The sequence below is a fragment of the Terrapene carolina genome, unplaced genomic scaffold (assembly GCF_002925995.2).
Source record: "Terrapene carolina triunguis isolate 2854851 unplaced genomic scaffold, T_m_triunguis-2.0 Scaffold192, whole genome shotgun sequence".
Lineage (NCBI taxonomy): Eukaryota > Metazoa > Chordata > Testudines > Emydidae > Terrapene > Terrapene triunguis.
The window spans coordinates 19,065,688-19,088,758 of record NW_020664543.1 but is presented as its reverse complement, the minus strand read 5'-3'; the positions used below and the strand labels follow the sequence as shown (position 1 = coordinate 19,088,758).

General features: G+C 40.5%; 1 protein-coding gene across 1 annotated transcript in view; it reads right to left on the bottom strand.

Annotated features, from left to right (window-relative positions):
- Nucleotides 1–11,472: 11,472 nt before the first annotated feature.
- The window catches only part of FOXK2 (forkhead box K2), a 59,244-nt gene continuing 47,645 nt past the window's right edge, over nt 11,473–23,071 (bottom strand). Inside the window, exons 6-9 of the mRNA XM_024217598.2 lie at nt 22,488–22,663; nt 21,223–21,519; nt 19,170–19,379; nt 11,473–13,430 (exon numbers count right to left, since the gene is read on the bottom strand). Coding sequence (XP_024073366.2) covers nt 13,234–13,430; nt 19,170–19,379; nt 21,223–21,519; nt 22,488–22,663 — 880 coding nt within the window. The 3' untranslated portion in view covers nt 11,473–13,233. The remainder of the gene's footprint in view (nt 13,431–19,169; nt 19,380–21,222; nt 21,520–22,487; nt 22,664–23,071) is intronic.

Here is a 23,071-nt window from a genome sequence, read left to right as displayed (position 1 = left end):
ACACACACACACACACACACACACACACACACACACACACACACACAGTTTGAGTTCAGAAAAACTTATGCAGATTAATAGCACAATGTTAGGCAGCAGTTTTATACTATTCATCCCAAAGTCAAAAATGGCTGATGTCCCTTTTAATAAAGGGCCTAGGGCTAAAAATGGTTAACTTTTTGGCTAAGTTTCAGATCTTACACAAACTCAAGTACTTCATATTAAAACAAAACAGAGGAACAGGCTCTAATGTTCTCTCCGTGTAGGATTGTTGAGGCTTATCTGGCCCTCTGACTACTCATCCATGGGGGCACTAATATATTGCAAAGTATGACCCTGAGCAGGGCTCTGGGAGTAAGGGTGAAGGAGCTGGGGATACAGGTGGTGGTCTCTTCAGTCCTTCTGGACAAAGGTAGGAGCCCATGCAGAAACAGCTGCATCATGGAGGTGAATGTCTAGGTGTGAGGGTGGCTTTGGCTTCCTTGACCAAGGGATGCTGTTCCAGAAAGGAGGACTGCTAAGCAGAGATGGGGTTCACCTTTCAAAGAGGGGGAAGAGCATATTTGGATACAGACTGGTTAACCAAGCGAGGGGGGCTTTAAGTTAGGGTTGAAGGCAGGAGATAAAAGACCACAGTTAAGTTAAAAATATGCAGACCTGGAAGAAGGGTCAGAATCATAGCAGAGATAAGAGAGACTGTAGGGTAGAATGGGGGGGGAGGAGGGAATCAAATCAGTATCTTAGGCCAGAAGTATGGGGAAGAAGCAAGAACTTGAAATGCTAGTTAATAAACAACTATTTACAGTTGGCATCAGACTTGGTGTGATAATACACATGATTGGCATATTGGTAGAAAAGGGTACAGCTTGCTCAGGAAGGCTAGGCAGGGAAAAAAGGTGTTGCCTTATAGATCAAAAGATGTATACACTTGAACTTGCAGGAAGTCTCTGGATAAGGTAAAAGGGATAAAAAAAAAACCAAGGGTGATGTCATGGTAGGGGTCTACTACAGACCATCTAACCAAGAAGAAGAGGTGGATGAGGCTTTTTAAAAATAACTAATAATCATCCAAAGCACAGGACTTGGTCATGATGGGAGATTTCAACTACTCGGACATCTGTTGGGAAAACAACACAGTAGGGCACAGATTATCCAACAAGTTCTTGGAATGTATTGGGGGAGAAAGCTACTAAAGGAGAGGCTGTTCTAGATTTGATTTGGACAAATAGGGAGGAACTGGTTGAGAATTTGAAAGTGATCATGAAATGACAGAATTCATGATTCTAAGGAATAAGAGGGAAAACTGCACACAATAAATTTCAAAAAGGCTTAGCAAATGCAGGGAGTTGGTAGGTAAGATCCCATTGGAAATAAGTCTAAGGGGAAAAACCGTTCAAGAGAGTTGACAGTTTTCATAGGAAAGATAGGAAGTATGGCAGACCACCGTGTCTTAGCCAGGAGATTTTCAATGATCTGAAACTCAAAAAAGCCCTATAAAAAGTGGAAACTAGATCAAGTTACAAAGGATGACTATAAACAAAAAATATATATATAGGGATAAAATTAGGATGGCAAAGGCACTAAATGAGATTAAACTAGTTGGAGACAAAGTGCTAAGAGACTTTTTTGTTTCAGTTCTCACCAAAAAGTTTAGTAGCAATTGGACATCTAACTTAGGCCTTGGCTACACTTGCGCGTTACAGCGCTGTAACTCACTCCCCGTCCACACTGGCAAGGCATTTGCAGCACTGTATCTCCGTGGTTGCAGCGCTGCATGTACTCCACCTCCCTGAAAGGAATAGCAAGTATTGCGCTGCTGCGGCGGCGCCAGTGTGGCTGCCCAATGTGCTGTGAATGGCCTCCAGAATTATTCGGCAGTATCCCACAATGTCTGTTCTAGCCACTCTGGTCATCAGTTCAAACTCTACTGCCCTGGCCTCAGGTAACCAACTATGTGACCCACCCTTTACATTCTCCAGGAATTTTAAAAATCCCCTTCCTGTTTGCTCAACCCGGCGTGGCGTGCTATCAGCAAATCTTTCCAGGTGACCATGCCTCCACGCACCAAGCGAGCCCCAGCATGGAGCAATGGCGAGTTGCTGGACCTCATCAGGGTTTGGGGGGAGGAAGCTGTACAGTCCCAGCTGTAGAAATTACAATACCTTCAGGAAGGTATCAAAGGACATGATGGAAAGGGGCCATGACCAGGATGCCCTGCAGTGCAGGATTAAAGTGCAGGAGCTGCGGAGTGCCTACCGCAAAGCCCGCAACGCAAACGGCTGCTCGGGTGCTCCCCCCGTGACCTGCTGATTCTACAAAGAGCTGGATGCGATACTTGGGGTTAACCCCACCTCCACTCCAAGCACCACCATGGACACTTCAGAGCCCGGGGGGGGGGGAGGAAAACTGGAGTGATGGTGGTGGGCCAGATGGAGACACCCCTGAATCCCTGGAGCCATGCAGCTCTTCTTGAGCCAGGAGGAAGGTAGCCAGTCGCAGCAGCTGGTACTTGGTGGAGGACAAACAGAAGAGCAGGTTCCTGGTAAGCAGGTTTTTTTTTTTTTTTCGGGAATGTATTTTTTTGTGCAGGCTCTTTGGGAGAGGGGGGTTAAGCATGCATGCCTAGATGCGGAATAGTGCATTGATGTGGTTTATCACATCGCGGTAATCGGGCTCAGTAATCTCCTCGAATGTCTCATCCAGAACATGTGCAATGCGCTTGCGTAGGTTTATCGGGAGAGCCACCGTGGTCCTTGTCCCAGCCAGGCTAACATGTCCGCACCACTGTGCCGCAAGGGGCAGGGGGACTATTGCTGCACACAGGCAAGCTGTATAGGGGCCAGGGCGGAAGCTGCATTGCAGTAGAAGACCCTCCCTTGCTTCCCAGGTCACCATCAGCAGCAAGATAACATCCAAGACGAACTCCTGTGGAAAATGTTGGGACAGTGTTCAGTGTAGGTGCCCCCTGAAGCGGTTGGCTCTCCCCAAGGCACAGAAACCCAGAGGACAGTGCAGCCCTGAAACAATCAGTCCCCCTTACTCACCATTTTGAGGCTCCAGTGGGATGTGTGTGCTCTGTTTCGGACGGGAAAATTATGCTATTGTGTAGACCCTGTGTGTTTTCTACTCCTTAAGTGCAGGGGGAATCATTACTCTGTCTGGTATAAACAATGCTGCCTGTTAAATGTTGCATTTTGCCTATACAGCTGCATCAACTTTGAGACCTCAGCCGTCCCTCTTATCGTCTGCTCAGAGACTGCAGACTCAGGAAGAGACCGCGAAAAAGCAAAGACGACATGCTGCAAGAAGTGATGCAGCAATCTATTAAAGAGAATGAGAAAGCACAGAACTGGAGGGAGAGAGAAAGCAGGATCCGCCAGGAAAATGCAGAGCACCGGCAGCAAAGCACGGATTGGCTCATAAGCATCCTGGAGCGCCAAGCAGACGCTATCCAGGAGCCATGCAGAAAGAGGAGCAGTACCGCCAACGCCACCCCCCCCCCACAGCCCTTGTCCCAAAACTCTTTCCGTTGTGCCCCACTGTCACCTCCAACCCACTTTCCCCAACTTCTGCGTTCTTCACGCCACCCGCTGCCTCCAACACCAGTATCTTCACCACCCAGCCCTGAAAACCACGACCCTTACCCTCTGCACTCAACCCCCATCACCATGCAGTATAGCTATCCTGAAGTGCAGCATTCACTGCACAGCACACCAGACAGGACATATGCGAATCTGTGATTGTACCGTTCCCCACTCCACCCCCTTGTTTCTTTTCAATAAATGGATTTTTTGGCTTTGAAAACATTCTTTATTATTGCATAAAGTAAAAGACTGCTTAGCCCAGGAAATAAACAGGCACTGCAAGTCTGCTTAGCAAACACTGATTCCTAAAGATTGGAACTACTGCACTTCACTCCCGTGCAGGGCACCAGATATCACTGCTGGTTTTCAGCCTCAAATTGCTCCCTCAAGGCATCCCTAATCCTTGCAGCCCCGCACTGGGCCCCTGTAATAGCCCTGCTCTCTGGCTGTGCAAATTCAGCCTCCAGGTGTTGAGCCTCAGGAGGTCCATGCCTGAGTGAAGCTTTCACCCTTCCCTTCACAAATATTATGGAGGGCACAGCACGCGGATATAACTGCGGGGATGCTGTTTTCGGCCAAGTCCAGCTTCCCATACAGAGATCGCCAGCGGGCCAAAGGCACGCTCCACAGTCATTCGGCGCCGGCTCAGCCTGTAGTTGAACCGTTCCTTGCTGCTGTCAAGGCTCCCTGTGTAGGGTTTCATGAGCCACGGCATTAACGGGTAAGCGGGATCTCCAAGGATCACAATGGGCATTTCAACTTCCCCTACCATGATCTTCCGCTTTGGGAAAAAAGTCCCGGCCTGCATCTTCCTGAACGGGCCAGCCTGTGTTAATGTCAATGAAATGCCCACGGTGATCCACAAGCTCCTGGAGAACCATAGAGAAATACCCCTTCCGATTAACGTACTCGGCTCCTAGGTGGGGTGGTGCCAGAATAGGAATGTGCGTCCCATCTATCGCCCCTCCACAGTTAGGGAACCCCATTTGTGCAAAGCCATCCACTATTTCCTGCACATTACCCAGAGTCACGGTTCTTCTGAGTAGGATGCGATTAATGGCCTTGCAAACTTGCATCAACATGATTCCAACGGTCGACTTTCCCACTCCAAACTGGTTTGCGACCGAGCGGTAGCTGTCTGGAGTTGCCAGCTTCCAGACTGCAATAGCCACCCGCTTCTCCACTGGCAGGGCAGCTCTCAATCTCGTGTCCTTGCGCCGCAGGGTGGGGGCAAGCTCCTCACAGTCCCATGAAGTGACTTTTCTCATCCGAAAGTTCTGCAGCCACTACTCGTCATCCCAGACTTCCATGACGATGTGATCCCACCACTCGGTGCTTGTTTCCCGAGCCCAAAAGCAGCGTTCCACGGTGCTGAGCATGTCCGTGAATGCCACAAGCAATTTCGTGTCGTACGTGTTATGCGGCTCGATAGCATCGTCGGACTCCTCACTCTCACTGTCACTTTGGATCTTAAGGAATAGTTCAACAGCCAAACGTGACGTGCTGGCGAGATAAGTCAGCATACACCTCAGCAGTTCAGGCTCCATTTCCCGCAGACAGATCGCGCTGCACAGAAACCGTTGAAAGATGGCGCCAAAGGTGGACGGAAACAAAGGGATTTCTGGGATGCGAAGCGATGCATCACGGGGTGTTGGGACAGGACCCAGAATGCCCCACACCTACGCCCCCTTCCCACAACCCACGGCGCCAGAATGGGAAGAGGTGCTCTGTGGGATAGCTGCCCATAATGCACCGCTCCCAATAGCGCTGCAATTGCCACAAATGTGGCCACGACAGTGCGCTGGGCAGCTGTCAGTGTGGACAGACTGCAGCGCTTTCCCTACTCAGCTGCACGAAGTCAGGTTTAACTCACAGCACTATACATCTGCAAGTGTAGCCAAGGCCTTAGTGAATGTTAGTGAAAATGAAGTTGGGTCAGAGGCTAAAATAGGAGTTAATTACTCAGACAAGTTAAATGTCTTCAAGTTATCAGGGCTTGATTAAATACATCCTAGAATACTCAAAGCTGACTGAGGAGATTATCTTTGAAGAGTCATGGAAGGGAAAAGAGCAAATATAGTGCCCGTTTATCAAAAAGGGAATAAGGACAACCCCAGGGAATTACAGACCAGGCAGCTTAACTTCAGTACCTGGAGAGAGAATGGAGCAAATAATTTAAGCAATCAATTTGCAAATACTGTACTTAGAAGGTGATAAGCAACAGTCAGCATGGATTTGTCAAGAAGAAATCATGTCAAACCACCTGAATAGCTTTCTTTGACAGAGTAACAAGCCTTGTGGATAGGGGGGAAGCAGATGATGCGGTATATCTTGACTTTAGTAATAGGGGCCAGGATATGAAGTAATCAAGTGCCCAACAAACTCACACCTTTCCATTACCAGTTAATAGGTCTACTCAGTACAGGTTAAAAATCCAAGGTTTAAATTTAAGATTTGGAAAGGTTTTAGGTTACTTTACCATAACTAATAGATCTAAATAGCATTTAATCTTTAAAAGATGGTGGAGCATGTTGTCTTAGTTAAAAGTAGCTATACTCCTGGTGGAATTCTGTGCCAAATAATTAAAAATTCTGCATATTTTATTTGTCCAAACAACAATATAATCACAGCAGTTTCAATTATTTTGGTCATTTATTTCAAGATACCTGTCAGCAAGTATATCTGTAACAATACAACAGAAAAGATTCAGGAAATGTTTTTTGACAAATGGATTCCTTACTCGGCATATTAATACAGAACTCCGAGTAATTCATTTAAACTACAATACAGAACCATATTTCCCACACCCCTCAGAAGCAGTGCAAAGGCTTGGGGGGAGTCAGGAGTAACAGAGGAGCTGAGGGAGGGGGAAGTAAATTGCTGGGAAGGAGACTGAGGGTATGGCTACACTTGCAGCTGTACAGCGCTGAATATTAAACCTGTCTTCGTACAGCTGAAGAGGGAAAGCACTGCAGTCTGTCCACACTGACAGCTGCCAGTGCACTGTTGTGGCCAAATTTGCAGCGGCATTGGAAGCGGTGCATTATGGGCAGCTATCCCAGCGTTCAAGTGGCTGCAATGTGCTTTTCAAAAGAGGGGTGGTGGGGTGGAGTGTGACGGAGCGTGGGGGGGAGAGAGAGTGGATTTTTGGAGTGCCGACACTGTGTCAGCACCCTGCCTTGCAAGTTCCGACTCCCCTCCCTCCTCCACCTCTCTCTCACTCACTGAAAGCAAACAGCAGCTGTTTGTTTTTTTCCTCACAGACCAGATAAGCAGCCGCTCCCGAAATGGACCCCTCCCCCCCACGCAGCCTCTCTCTTCAAGCAAACATTAGCTGTGAGCCTTCCAAAGGGAGCCCAAAGCAAACAGTAGCTGTGTTTGTCTTTTTGATAAGCAGCTCCCGGAACATCCAGAGTTCACAACAAAACAAAGAGAGGAACCTTCACTTAAAAGGATTATGGGGAGTTTCCGGAGGTCAATCACTGCGTAATAAGGTTACTCCTCGTTTACACATCTCAGCCACTCCGCACCAGCTGTTAATCCTCTCGGGGAGGTGGAGTACCTGCAGCGCTGTAGCCACGGAGATACAGTGCTGCAAATGCCTTGCCAGTGTGGACGGGGAGTGAGTTACAGCACTGTGGGCAGCTTTATTTCGCTGTAACTCTCAAGTGTAGCCAAGGCCTAGGTGTGAACTTGGAAGGTTGTTGGGTAATGTGTGTGTGGGGGGGGAGAGTATGGAATAGTGATTTTTTTTTTTTTTTTTTTTTTTTTTTTTTTGAAGTGCAGGGAGGGATTGTTAGGGAGCTTCCCCCATGCAGACCCTGGCTGACCCCTCACCTCTCCCATTCAGTAGGTACATCTGCTTCTGTCCCAATGTGTTCCTGTACCCCCATGTGCCTTTGCACCCCAACATGTCCCCCTCCACACACAGACACCCCATCCCCATGTCTCTGTGCCTCCACCCAGGCACTCTCCTGTGTCCCTGTACTCCCTCCCCATCCCCATGTGTCTGTGCCCCCACCCAGCCACTCCCCTGTCCAGGTCATCTGTGCCCCTACCCAGCCACTCCCTGTCCCTCTGTAACTCTGCACCTCCCTCCCCCATCACCATGTGGACCTGCCTCTCCCTCCCCCACTCTGGCCCTGTCCCTCCACCCCCATTCCCCCCCCCCCCCCCTCTGGCCCCCCCCCCCCCACTAGCCCATATGAGCCCGTCTCCTGACCTGGCCTAACAGGCACTGTGAAGAAGTCAGGCTCTCTCTTCCTGCACTACTGGCCAGGAGCTGCAGCTTTGTTCTGTCCCCACAGCACCCTCTAGTGGGCAAATGGTGGAACCGCAGCAGTTATTTTCTGCTGGGAGCTGCTGCTGTTCTTGCACCACAGCGCCATCTCGTGGGGAAAAAGGCAGAACTACAGCAACATTTCAGCAGAAGCTTTTTTCTGTGCAAAAAAATAAATCTATGGGCTCACTAATTATGCACACACACAGTAGCGCAGAACTATCCCAGGGGTATAGCTAGCTCATGAAGCCGATATTAATAGATTGTAGATAAAGAGAGCCTTCTTGACTTAATGAGGAGCTTATGTATTGGTTGTCATAGGCAAGACCTACAGATGTTAATCTATTGCTGATCAAAAGCACACATATACTCTTAATCCAGAAGACATTGCATACCCATTACAACTTCAGAGAACAGGAAATGCTCTGATACCATCTTGACTTTGGACATAGAGATTACCAGCACCTCCTCCTTTTGTGTGCAATCCTAACATCTACAAGACAGTCCAAAATCCTGAAAAGAAAAATTATGTTAGCCAGTACAATAAATGCAGTAACAGGGCATTCCTAATTCAATTTCTTCCGTGAAATTTCTACACATTTGCTAACAGCAACAATTACACCATAAAAGGATCATTAAGAATTAATTTTCTTCAGAGTGGGGTACTTATTTCCAATAGGTCTCCTTTCAAAATGAGAAGGTAACAAGGTTTCCCACATTCTTCTTCAACTATGATGCTACGAATACTGCTGTTTTTTATACAGTTTCAGCACAGGAATGAAAGGAAATAAATATTGTCCTTGCACCTCCCATCAACGAACAAACCAGGGGAGATCATACTAATCTGATTTACATTTTAGAAATAAATTTTAAATTATAGCAACTTATATTAAGGCCTAGACTTACTGTAATCTATTGAAATCTAAATTAAAGAAAGCCAAACTGCTGGATGACACTGGCGAACACCTGGAAGCAGGTTGCTGAAGCACTAATCTGGTTTTTGATTGCAGTATCATCTTCTGCAGGTTGAGAGAGAATGTTTTCATTTCAGTTCAATGACTAGTTCATTCAAAACTAAGAAAGCAGCATAAGTTAAAGCAGCAGGAAAGCTCATTTTTTTTCTTCCAATCTATGAATAAAAATGAGATATGAGGATAAGAACTACTAGTCCAATAGTATTAAAGGACATGACGACCAGAAACAAATCAGTTCAACTCACTCACTACACATAAATTCAAAAGATGTTTTGATAACCCTGTTTCCCCTTTTATGTCCAGCACATTTAAGGTAGGTTTATTTAACTAATAAAAAACAATTTGAAGTTGCTGTTTATGTGCATTTTTGATTGAATTCCAACTTCCATACACTTGCAGACTGACACAAATTACAAGTAAAAAATTAATCCAGTAAATAAATGCATCATTCACCATTTTGGAACAATAAAAAATCTGAATAAATGTATGTTAAGCTATATAACGGCTTACATAAATTTGTATAAATATGCTTTACCTTCTTGGTGACCAAATTAGTACCAAATTTAGTGTGAAGGCTCTGTTTAGTTGCAAATCCACATGTTTAATGGTTAACATCCAATGAGAATCAACATTTCTTTAGAAAAATAACTAAAGTACAAAACTGATATTTAAATCAAGATTTCCAACTTTCTGATTTTAATCAGGATTAAAATTGGTGATTTAAATAATTTCACTCGAACAACCAAAAACAAGGAAAACTGAAAAAACTCCCATCCCTGTTTTCTTTTCTGTCTAGTTATCTAAACTAGAAAGTGGATTTACTCACCCAAACACTTTCACAGATATCCTTGTGGTTAGCATAGGCTGCTGTACCTAAATCAGTAAAATCAAGAATAGTGTAATAGTAAACTGTTGTGCATTTATGCAAAGTGGCAAACAGACAAAAATCTGTGTGAAGGCTCAACGTTCAGATAACTTCACTTACTAGAAAAAATGAGTGTTTTGTCCCACTGTACCAGCAGTCCTTTCTGGTTGTATTGGGCTCTGAATATGGCTTTGCAGCACCATACAATAGATGAGAGCTGGCATCACATGGCCAGCGCGAGGAGAGGGCTGAGAATATTCTTGTTCAAGGACTAAAAGAGGATCCTATCTCCCAGGGGCTTGGGTTAAAGTCTTGCTGTCTGGAGTGAGTGCCAGTGGAGTGTTGGGGTTTTGGAGACATTGCCATGAAGAGTCACATCACACAGGGAAGTCAGCATAAGAGCAAGACACAGACTAGCACTGGGTGCTAGTGAACACTTTAATCTTCCATATTTGAATCAGCAAAGTTATAGCCAATTGTAAACAAGCTCTAAGTAAGGCAGGAAGTTATAAAATGCTTTGGTCAAATCCCATTTAGAGTACTACAAGCTGGATTGCTTATATTAGACTCTTTCACAGCCTTTTTCATAAAAGCAGGGTTAAAAAGGAGAGATGGACATTGGAAGGAATCCAAGGGAAGGTAGTTAGCGTAATACAGTACATCACAGTCATAGAGGCAATTGGATCAGAGACCAATCAATATTAGAGGGAGGCCAAACCCCCACATTTATGGCACATTTGGGGAAGTTTTTGGTCAGTCAAAGCAAAAGCAAGGTGGCTGTAAGATTCTACTCTGACTCAGTAAGGTCATCAGTACCATATCAAGAGAAGCACTGTTGTAAATACAGAATCTCACCAAACCTGTCTTACCACATGCATCATTGTATCATCTAGGTGCTTTCTACCACCAAATGTGTTTGACATTAAGGCGAGTATAATAGATTATTTTTAAATTGAACTGTTCCTTTGGTAGTTTAATATGACATTGTCAATTCATTTAGGTTTGAATTTTAAGTAGTTAAATCCTGTACTGCATCCGTGGAAGAGGTTATGCATTTTTTACTTGAGTATTTTTAAAGTTTGCTTGGAAACCCATACATTAAAAGAAAAATATATCCCACGGAGTTCATGCACAGGATTTATCTCCTTTAATGAAGGCAACTTCCTGTGACAAACTCCATGTGGCTCAAAATGGTTTCAATCAAGATCTGCTACCAAATTTCCATTTGCAGAACCTTCAGGGTATAAAAGAGATAGAGCCAAATCTGTTCCATACTAGCAGGATCAGGAACAGTTTGCCAGCACAGCCTTTTTCTGCTTAAACATTCAGGACCAAGTCACCACTTGCTCTGCTATTAGCAGCTATATTGGCATTGCCAGTATAAACTGTCAAGCAGCAGACCTAAGTGAACACTTCATAAACACACTTGTGAGTAACTGTTAGACTAACTTAGTGACATTTTTTGAATAATTTAACAATTTATTAAAAAGATTTCATTCACTCATTTCTAGTTGTGAACAGACTCACTTCTGAATATAAACCAAGTTCTAATCAGTAGGTTTATATCCAACTACTGCCTTGATTTTAAATTAAATCTACATGGCTGTGTATAATTTATAAAGTGTCCAATAACAAAAAACAGATTACTATCAAGGGATGCTTATTGTTCTCATTTTTTTTAAAACTCCCATTAACACTCTGAATATCATTCTGGAGTTTTACATCATGGATTTTTTAAAAATGCCTCTTATAAACTCAGCTAGTGTACAGTATTTTTCATAATTTTTAATATGTATTATCTGCATTGACATTGTAACAACTCCATTTTGTGGATTAACATGATACTCAGTACAGATTTCTCAATTTGGTCTTCAGGTAAATAGAGTTTCCTAAAGCTGCCTAAATATAAGCCGTTTCAGTCCATCATGAAAATACAGATTTTTCTTTTTTGAAATGGAAAACAAATACTTACATAAATAATTGCATGATAATAACAGAGAGTAACAAACTGGAATTCAAAGTTTAAGCCCACTCTCCAGCGTTCACTCACCTCACCATATGAAGGAACAAGACATTATGTGAATTAAAGACTGAACAGCAGCCTAAACTTTTAGTTTAATTTGGAAATGTAAGGTGGAATCTATTACCACAATTAAAGTGAATAATTACCAATACATTTTAAACTGTTCAACCGCAGAACACACACTTTAAAAAAAAAAAAACTTTTATTATAATAATATGGTAGCCACTGTTAGAAAACCACAACAGCTACTCTTAATGGAGACCCCAGAGGGTCAGTGTATGACATCAAAAGTTTTATGGATAAACTGGTCAGATTAATTTCTACAGATGGGTGTTTAAGCTTAAAAATACTGAATATACCTCTGACAAGATAATTTTTACTCTCTTTTTAAAAGGACTTGTGATAAAGAATTTTATCTTTTCTAAATGAAGAACAGTCTGTTATCTTAAACATACACAATATTAAGCGAGACTCTTGTTTTACTTTAGACTGGAAAAATATGCCAGGGACAGTCAAAGTCAACACAAAGTAACAAACAGCAAAAGGTAGCAAGAAAGAGAAACAGGTAAGTGCAGCTCTGGTCAAATTCATAGCAGTTCTTTACGTCAGTTAACGGCTCATTTACATTGTAATTTCTAATCAGTTACATGCAAGCCCGAAGAAGCATTTGATCACTACACATGGTAATAAAATTTGATTAAATTTATCAGGCAACTGCTAAAATATGAAAATTTGCAGATGTAATAAAGTAGCTTTATCTGAACTTTAACAGGACAGACAAAAGAAAATCATTCCATTGGTTAAAAAAACCCTACATTCAGTTTTTTACGAAACAAAATTTCACATGAAAAGTATTGTGTGATTCCAAAGTTTCCGGAGTAGAAATGGAGTGATTTGAAATGTCAAAGACCCCATTATTTTGCAAAGAAATGAAAATACACCTCAAAAATTTCTAATTCCACATGTGAACAACAAAATACTGCATATCTACCAACAACTGCATTGGGTAGGTCATTATGAAAGGCTAGCTGCCAAGATGTAGGAAATGGCTCCTTGCCTCTGTTCCCTTTAAGGAATATACAATCGTTTGAAACCAGTTCACACTAAGCGCTTATCATGCTGCCGTTACACTGAGATACTCAGTCCTTAAAATAATCCAATAAAGATTTTATAAAGCTGCAGACCTCCCCAACACTGGATTTCTCCTCAGTGTACACAGAGTTAGTTCAGTAGGGGGTGGGGAGGAGCAGGGTCACAGCCTCTGGAACAAGATGTTTTGCAGTTTGATTTTTTTAAATTACTGAGTTTTAAGGCCACCTGTGTTGTTTTTTCAGTGCTGAAAGTTGAAGTCTGATCACAGGGCCCCTTTCCCCACTGCGTGAGAACATGTTCCAATGTTTTAGGTGTTATGTTTAAGTGTCTCCTTTTGGCACCATGGAGTTGATTTTTTTTTTTTCCCCAAAAAAAAGAAAAAAAAAAAAAAAAAAAAAAAAAACTCCATTAAGTTTCTAGTTCTGGCTGCCTTGATCACTCACTGCAACAGATGGGGTGTCCACATTAACAGCTATGACTATGCTTTCTCCATCCTCTGTTTTGATACGTTTAAGTTCTTGTTGTTCTGACTGGTCTCCATTCTGGCGTTTTGTTGGAAGAGATGCTGATGCGGATGCATGGGTTGCTAACATATGCAAAGGACTTGCAGCAGCTGTAAGAAAGATAATGAAAAACTTCAGATTCCAAATTAATTTTGAAATAGACAATACAAGAGTCAAACTAGCATTGTTGTTAAACATTATGAACATTATGAATTCCTTGATTATTTGTTTGACAGCAGCACATTAGAGGCCTCAATCTGGATTCAGGGCACATTCTTCTAGTCACTGTACAAAGATTAGAATCCCTGCCCTTGAAGCACTTACCATTTAAATAGTCAAGAAAAAGGGTGGGAGAAAGGAAGTATCTTCATTCTGTGGCCAGGAAACTAAGGCACAGAGAGATTAAGTGATTTAACCCAGCATCACACATGGAGTCTCTGGCACAGCTGGGAAGTGCTCTCAGATCTAGTTACTTTCTTTGGCAACAAGGGACTAGCATATTATGCTGAAGTTATATTTTAAACCTTCACTCTGCACTCCATTTGCAGATTTCCCCAATATACTGATGTAAGCCAGATGAACAGAATCTGGAATTTCCAGAAAAATATTTACAAAACCAAAACCAAACAACAAAACTCACTGTTCTGAGAGCAGGGTTTGAATGGTGTACAAATAATGCAATGCTGGCCACACACTGAACAAGAAGGATAAAACGAACTATTGAGTGGCTGTTCATTCAGTTAACACTGAATGAGGCAGGGGTCCTGTAGAAAAAGTAGTATGTGATCATGTAATTAAAGACCGTATCATAATGCATATGAGGGCTAAATTAAGGTTGCATGGGGGCAGTTTTTGTATGCAATAGTGTAATGTATACAGCAAATAAAACACTGATGCACTGTAGTACAAAACCTTTCATCATATTGCTTAATTCCTTTTTGAAAGCAGGATCTTATACATAGCAAAGTTCCACAGTCATGTATAGCTAAATTAGGGGGTAGCTGATTAAGTGCATTGTTACAGTTTAGCAGACTGAACAGTTAATGCTACGTAAAAGAAATTTAGCAAAGTATTCTGCACCATACTGAATAAGTGAAATGTGTATCTGGTGCTTTTTTTTTTTTTGTTTAATGTTTTTCCTCTCAGACTAAAAGTATTTTAGTTCAATTTTTAGATTTAAAGGACCAGATTTGTTGACCTGGCTGAGCTGTGCTCAGCGAAGTATCATGGGAAGATGGGGAAGACAGCTTTAAGTCACCTTTACTTCTCCCAAATCTTGAGGCCACCTTTGGTTCACAGCATAAGTTACTGTGGTCTGAAAGCTGCGTAGCTGATATCTGACTGTTCGTGCCCCAAAGTTATTTTGGTGGAGATTTTGCTCTGTTGTATGATGTATATGTACTGAGTAGGGCCTGCTGAAGACTGGGGATTCTATAAGTGGCTGAACTGTTGCTGTGTAGAGTGTTTGACTAATCCAGCGTTTCCTAAGTTTTAGTGTTTAGGTTGGTGGTGGGTGTACTTGAGAAACCCCTAATTGTTACACATTATATTGTATTTCCTGTTGGAATATATGAATAAAAGGGATAGAAGAGAGACCTAGCTGTCCTAGGAGCAGTATATAAACCTCATCTGAAGTCATGTGGCCAGAGAGGAGCCAAGGTCCTAAGAAGCTCTTTCCCAAAGCAGTTGTCCCTCTACTTGTCAGCGTTTAGGAAAAAAATCACAGGTCCTACTAGTACTATATAACGTCCACTGCAAATACTACTAAAATACTATTATGTTAGACAATGAAATATCCGAGGACTTGGAAATGATAGGTGAGAACTTTGAATTTAACAAGGACACCATCAGGCTACATACAAGAGCTTCCTTTCTGCACTCTCGCAGCTCTAGTGAAAATATAATTTCAGTTAGGGGGGAATAAATGTGACTGAAAAGTGCACAAGCTACTCTAATTTTATAGACACAATACACCTCTGACCTTTGTAAATATGTCTTGCAGAAAAAGGATGACATTATAAAGATGACAAAATGTAGATTTTTAGAAAACAGCTCATATTCTTCTTTGGTGTTTACACTACAACAGTCAATGAACCCAATGGCCAGGAATGGGGGCAATGTACAACAACAAAAAAATTCTTTGGCCAAAAATAGGATTAAGAATCTAAGGGCAATGTTTTCTGCAGCAGAAAAATCCAGCTCCCAACCAGAATAAATTAATGGGCAAAGGAAAATAAATTTCAGCATCACCTGAAAAGGAAGCTAGACAATATATGCAGCACCATGTTTTGTAAAATCAATTCCTGTATATAGCGACTGAATCACCAGCATCTGGAATATCAGCATCAGTATTTTAGTCAAGATCAATTTAACATCCTGCAACACTGTAATTTAAACTAACAAAAGACTGTTCGAAGACTGATTTTGCTTTTACCCATTCAGGAAAGACATTAATGGTTGTAATGGAAAATGAAAATTAAACAGGGATGAGTGCCTATCGGAAATTTGGTTTGGAGACTAGACAAGGTTTCATTAACACTTTATTAAAAAGAATTAAAAGCTACTTGTTCGTTCCAACAATAGAAACATGCATTTCTGATACTCTGATTTTAAACTTCCTTTATAGAGCTCAGATTAGTTTGTTCTTACTAAATTATAGTAGAGAATGCCTGTTCACAGTTATTTTATGTGGCCAGCAAACAGCTTGATACCATCTATACTGTCAAGACGCTTTTCTGATACAGCAGATACTTCACAAAGTCTCTTCTCCTCCCAGTGAAGAGACTGCTTTCTTGCTATATTCTTTTTGCTTGGTTTTGCACATATCATTTGCTTTCTAGTCAGCACTGTGATTAACTCCTAATCTGATCTCTGAATAGCTAGCAAGGAAGATAGATACTTCAGATGGAAAAAAAGAAAAAGAAAAAAAAGAGAGACCACTGCCATTACATAAAAAGCTGTTTTAAAACCCAGATGTATAAAAAGTCTGAGCCTTACTTTAAAGATGACAGTTTCTACATGAAAAAGCTCCTATGGAGAAAGTAATGTATTCTAAACACAAGCAACAGTAGGCGACTTCAGTCACCTGCATATAAGCCTGTTTAGAGAAGTAATCCCTTGATTCCATAAATACTTGCTTCTTGGAACAACTAGCTTTAGCACACACAAGAGGAAAGGTGACTTTGGATTTGGGGTAAAATTTTCAAAAACTCCTATGATTTAAGAACTTAATTTCAAAAACATTTTCAAAAGCAAAAATGAAGGGAAAACTGAAGTGTCACAATGACAAAATTTAGGACACTCAAAAAAAGACTAAACTTCAGATGGACCTATCAAAGCCAGGCAAATGGACACCATGATAGTAGTTCAATTGCAATTTGGAAATATGCAAAGTAGTGCACACTGGACAGAATAATTTAAACTAATAAACATTACAGCATTCTATTTTAACTGAAACCACTCACAAAAAGGACCTAGCTTTCAATAAAATACCTGCTCATATCGAGAATACTATCATGCCATTATATAAAATGATGTTACATCCTCATCTTGAATACTGCTTTTAGTTCTGGTCATCCCATCTCAGAAAAATTTAGTAGATACAGAAGGGACACAAAGATGATCTGCTACGACAGAGAAATGGAAAGGTTCCTATACAAGACACTGAAAAGATTAGGACTGCTTAACTGAGGAGACAAATAAGAGGGGGCATATAGTAAATTGTTCAGAAAAAATAAAGAAGATGGTCCAAATTATTACCATAATTCAAAAGGATACATCCAATTAACTAAATGTCAAACAAAAATTTAAACTGATAACAGGAAATGGTTTTGTTTAGAAAATAAGGTATTAACTTGTGCAAACTACTAACCAGAAGACAAGGCAGCATTCAAAAAATGACAGTCATATGGATATGACCATCGAGTTACAGTTAATAAGAGAAAATCTATGAGATATAAGCCCCCACGCTTCTGGGCATAAGCAAATACTTGGGTTAAGAACACAACTTCCCTTTTGAGTAGTTACTCCAGATATGTCCATTAAGAGGATTATTGCAGCTTTATCTGAAGCACCTGGTACAGGCCACTGTCAAAAATAAAGATGCTGACAATAAATGGATCACCCGTCTGTTCCAGAAAGGCAAATTCAGGGTGGAGTGATTAAAGTTAAGGCAATTTTAAATTATTTAAATCAAAGATTAAATCAGGCTGAAGCTTTGTAAAACTAATTGAAAATGTGTGCTATGGCAATTTTAGATTTAGATTTATAATGAATTATAAATGAAATGGTTTTTGTTTTTAAATGCCTTAACTGAAAGGGGTCTATTTGAATTTTATAAAACTGTTGTGGGCAAAAAAAATTAAAAAATATGAAATATTGAAAATTAAGGTTCTGATTCTGCAAATACTGTACATACACATCTAATTTTACTCACATGAACTGTCCCACTGACTTCAATGGAACTACTAATGTACTTACCTTTAAGCATGCATCTAAATGGTTATAGCATCAGGGACTAAAATTGTATTTTTATTAAAAACTTCTCCTAGTGACAAAATCTTTGTCATTTCAAAACAAAATGGTTTCAGTGATAACAATGAAAAGTTACTCAGATTTTCAATAATAATAAAGTTATCGCAAACTTTTTTTTTGTATACAAAGGCCAATATTTTTAAGAATAGAAGCCTAAAATTAGGTTCCGAAATACAAAGCCAGGTACCCAAGAATGGCATTTTCAAGAACTCTTAACTGACTTCAAACTGCAAACCTTGATGGAGGAATATAGCTTTGTTGAAGCATTCCAGATATCTTGACTTGTGGAAGCTCATTATGTTGGAAGGAGTTGTTGTCTGACAACCCCAATAGCCTGTGCTATCTTTGCATTTTATGTTTGCGTTTGTGTTCTTCTCATAGTAAGGATGTTCACAAAGGCCTGGACTTGACTTTTCCAAGCATACATGAACAAGTTAAGTAGGAAAATTTCTTAGAAAGAAGTTCCTATGTAAAATCTGAAATTCCAGGAACAATTAGGAAACTTAATTAAAGAAACAAGTACGTATAAACTGAGAAGAAAGCAAAGAATTAGCAACCATGTAGATTAATCTTCTTTAAATAACTTCTTAAATAACTGTAGATTTGTTTAAATCATAATTTTTTACTTCACCTTGGGCATATTTATTTCAAAGGGAAACTGTCAAAACAAATAGGCATGAAATTAGATTTATCAGCAAAGCAAACCAAACAAAAAACTGTATTTGATATGAATGTACGTTTGTCCTGCCATCCAATCAGACTGCCTACTCAAAAACTGAGACGTCAGAGGGTATTAAGACAGGCAAGAAGCTTTAAAAGAATCCTTTAGAATTCTTGTAAATTTTAATATTTTTTATTCTTCACAAGCTTTGGAGAAAAGTAGAGCAGAAGAATGACCTAAAAAGCTGACCCACAAAGAAGCCTTGCACCCAGTTTGTTCTTGATCACCCAGAGGACTGGTTGTCCATTTCAGTCCTATTGCAGCCCTTGCTTTTCAAGAACTAAAAACAAAAACAAAAAAAACATTTTAAAAGTCATTTTTAGGTTGGGTTTAATTTGGGAGTTGTAATCCCTGACAGTGCCCCTTTAAGAATTCCAGAGATTAAATTCCCATTCTGGTAACAACCAGTGAAAGGAAACACCAAATGTCTGTCTGTCTGTCTGTCTGTCTGTCACACACACACACACACACACACAGAGTACAAATGAGATTTTACAATGGACATTCTGAGAAATTGTACAAATTTGCTCATTCTGAAGGCAGTTCCTACATTGGAAATGTTTGTGGCTATAGGCAATATTGATCAAAAGCTTACCAGTGTTGCCCTGTCCTTGTATCGCTGTGGTGATAGGTACTATGTGCGTTCCATTCTGCGTTACAGTTTTTATTGGTAGCTGGTGTTGACCTAGAGGTGCCTGTTGCACTATAGTAACTGTCTGTAAGGGCGTGGTCTGAGATGTCTGAATGATACGACTAGCAGCTCCTATTGTAGCATGGCTAATAGCAGGTATAGGTTCCACTTTAACTGGAAAACAAGAAAAGTTATTTAATATGTTAAGACAAGACGGCTTAAAACAGAACATGACAAAAAATGATTTAGTTACTTTATCCCTCCAATGAACATAATTAATCTTACTAATAACCTCAAAGCATCTGAAAAAGCATGGAATAAAAATTCTATTTTAACTAGGGCTGTCGATTAACTCCCGTGATTAACTCGAAAAGCTTAATTGCAATTTAAAAAAATTGCAATTAATTGCCGTTTTAACCGCACTGTTAAACAATAGAATACTAATGGAAATTTATTAAATACAAAAAGTGTACACTGCTCACTTTCTATTATTTTTTATTACAAATATTTGCACTGTAAAAATGATAAACAAAAGAAATAGTATTTTTCAATTCACCTTATACAAGTACTGTAGTGCAATCTCTTTATCATGAAAATGCAACTTACAAATGTAGATTTGTTGTTTGTTACATAACTGCATTCAAAACAAAACCATGTAAAACTTTAGAGCCTGCAAGTCCACTCAGTCCTACTTCTTGTTCAGTCAATAGCTCAGACAAACAAGTTTGTTTACATTTATGGGAGATAATGCGGCCTGCTTATTATTTACAATGTCACCTGAAAGTGAGAACAGGCGTTTGCATGGCACTTTTGTAGCCGGCATTGCATGGTATTCAGGTGTCAGATATGCTAAACATCTGTATGTCCCTTCATGCTTCGGCCACCATTCCAGAGGACATGCTTCCATGCAGATGATGCTGAACTCCTTGGGGGAGAATTGCATGTCTCCTGCTCTTTTATACCCACATTCTGCCATATATTTCATGTTATAGCCGTCTCAATTGATTACCCAGCACATGTTGTTCATTTTAAAACACTTTCACTACAGATTTGACAAAACCCAAAGAAGGTACCAATGTGAGATTTTTAAAGATAGCTACAGCACTCGACCCAAGATTTAAGAATTTGACGTGCCTTCCAAAATCTGAGAGTGATGAGGTGTGGAACATGCTTTCAGAAGAGTTAAAAGAGCAACACTCTGATGCAGAAACTACAGAACCCGAACCACCAAAAGAGAAAATCAACCTTCTGCTAGTGGCATCAGAGTTAGATAATGAAAATGAACATGCATCGGTCCGCACCGTTTTGGGTCGTTATCGAGCAGAACCCGTCATCGCATGGATGCATGTCCTCTGCAATGGTGGTTGAAGCATGAAGGGGACATATGAAACTTTAGTGCGTCTGGCACATAAATATCTTGCAACACTGGTTACAACAGTGCCATTTCTTACTTTCAGGTGACATTGTAAACAAGAAGCAGGCAACATTATCTCCTGAAAATATAAACAAACTTGTTTGAGCAATTGGCTGAACAAGAAGTAGGACTGAGTGGACCTGTAGGCTCTAAAGTTTTACATTGTTTTATTTTTGAGTGCAGTTATTTATTTGCACATAATTCTACATTTGTAAGTTCAACTTTCATGTTATAGAAACTGCACTACAGTACTTGTATTAGGTGAATTGAAAATTACTATGTCTTGTTTTTTTACAGTGCAAATATTTGTAATAAAAAATAATATAAAGTGAGCACTGTACACTTTGTATTCTATGTTATAATTGAAATCAATATATTTGAATACGTAGAAAATATCCAAAACTATTTAAATAAATGGCATTCTATTATTGTTTAAAATTGCGATTAATCGTGCAATTAATTTTTTTAATCGCTTAACAGCCCTAAGTTTAAAAAAAAAAATTCACTTGCACCTATGAAGTGATTTTTTAAAGGCAAATAAGGCATTAAAGGTAAATAAGACACATATTTATATAAGACTTACTGAACTAAGCCAATTCTCACCTTTTACTTCCTTGTGATCTCCATTCTCTTGAGGTTCTACCTTGGGCTGGGTTACCATTGCAGCTTGTGTAACCACTGCCTGTCCAGCTACCGTGTAAGTGTTTGCTGGTGCTAATCCAGTCACATTTGTGACTGACACAGCTGGTATCTGGTGAACAACATGAACTGTCTGAACTACAGGCTGCTGGGATGTTGATGTTGTCACAGGAGTTGCAACAGTGTAGGTGACGGGTTTAATAGTTTGTGGTAGCTGCCGTTGTACAGTAATTAAAACAGGTTGGCTAGATAGAGGTGATCCTATCAAAAAAGGCAAAGATAAATTACACTGGAAGTTTGAATCATGTATATGTTTTTTGTTAATCATCCTCTTAAACACACTGAACACTGAAGCCTTGTAAAAGCAACAACCCTCACTACTCCCTTTCACTGGTTGCTACAAGAGCTAAAACATGGAAAATAAAGACTCTTATTGCACCTTACAATTACACCTTACAATTTTAGCATGTAGAGTTGGAATGATCGGACTGCTGTTGCTGACTCCATGCATCTTGTCACAAGACCTACACAGGCCTTCACTTATCATAAGGGATATCATTAGGAAACTTGATAGCTAGAATACAAATAAAACTACCAATACAACACAGGTAAATATGGGGGAGTAGGGAGGATGAATCAATACAAAAGAAACATCCCACCATTCAACTCCTCAACCCTTCCCAATTCTGGTTCTCTTGCCTTCTGCTTTGGGTAAGAGCAAAATGGCTACAAATGTGTACTGTAAATAAGACAGGCATTTATTTATTTAGTATAGCAACCCTTGATCCAGGAAATCACTTTGGTTTTCACCAACCATTCTTAATGGAGCTTTTTATCCAAATTCATGTTCTGCACATGGAGAATCTGTCTTGCACAAAAAAATATAATCGTTTTCCAGAAGAAGAGATGTCACTGATATGCCACTATTTTCCTAACTGAGATAGAAGTACAGTCTCTGCTTACCAGCAAAGTAAGCATCTATCTGTGCTGGAATGAACATACATAAATACCAGGAAGGAAATGTATCGACTGTATTAACCATTTTCAGGAAATATTTCACACACCGAGTTTATGCACTTCTCCATGCTTTGCCTTAAAAGTTATCTATCTGAAAACATTCACTGATTTCTTAATTTAGGTGTGAATTCCACCAAGACTGTTTCAGGCAACATACTTTACAAATTTTCCCTCATCACCCCACACCAAAAAAATATTTTAAAAATTCTCACCTGGGGCACTCTGTGCAAATCGTGCTTCTTGTATTACTGCTAATTTTGGCTGGATAGCACTAGGCTCAGGTTCCATTGGGACTGGAGATCCTTCCCTTGACAAACTCTCTGGGGTCTGTACGCCACTGGAGTGGGCAGACAACACTCCAGAATGATTAGGAGAAGCTGGGGCACTTCTGTATTTTAAGAAAATGAAAGCGGCAGCTGGTATGTTTTAAGTAATTGTGAAAGATGAGTGACCTTGCTTCTAAAAAAATTGTAATATATCTACTTTCCACAAGGGGGAACCCTTTGCCTTCTACCAAACAAGTACCCACCAAATCCATGATTTTGATTCTGCATAAAGCCTCTGTTATAACCAAGGGGAGAATTCAAAGGCAGGCTTTGGCTAAGGTTAATGTAATAGAAACATTTGGACATTTTCTGATGGAGTGTTTCCAAGCAATCCATGCAACAGTACAAATGTTTTTTCTAGGGGGGCAGAATAATGAGCGGCTCTATCTAAGGGTAAGTCAAAGGAAGCCAGCAGCAGCAGAAAGGGGACACAATCATTACATAGCTAGTAATTAAGTCTGTATATTTCA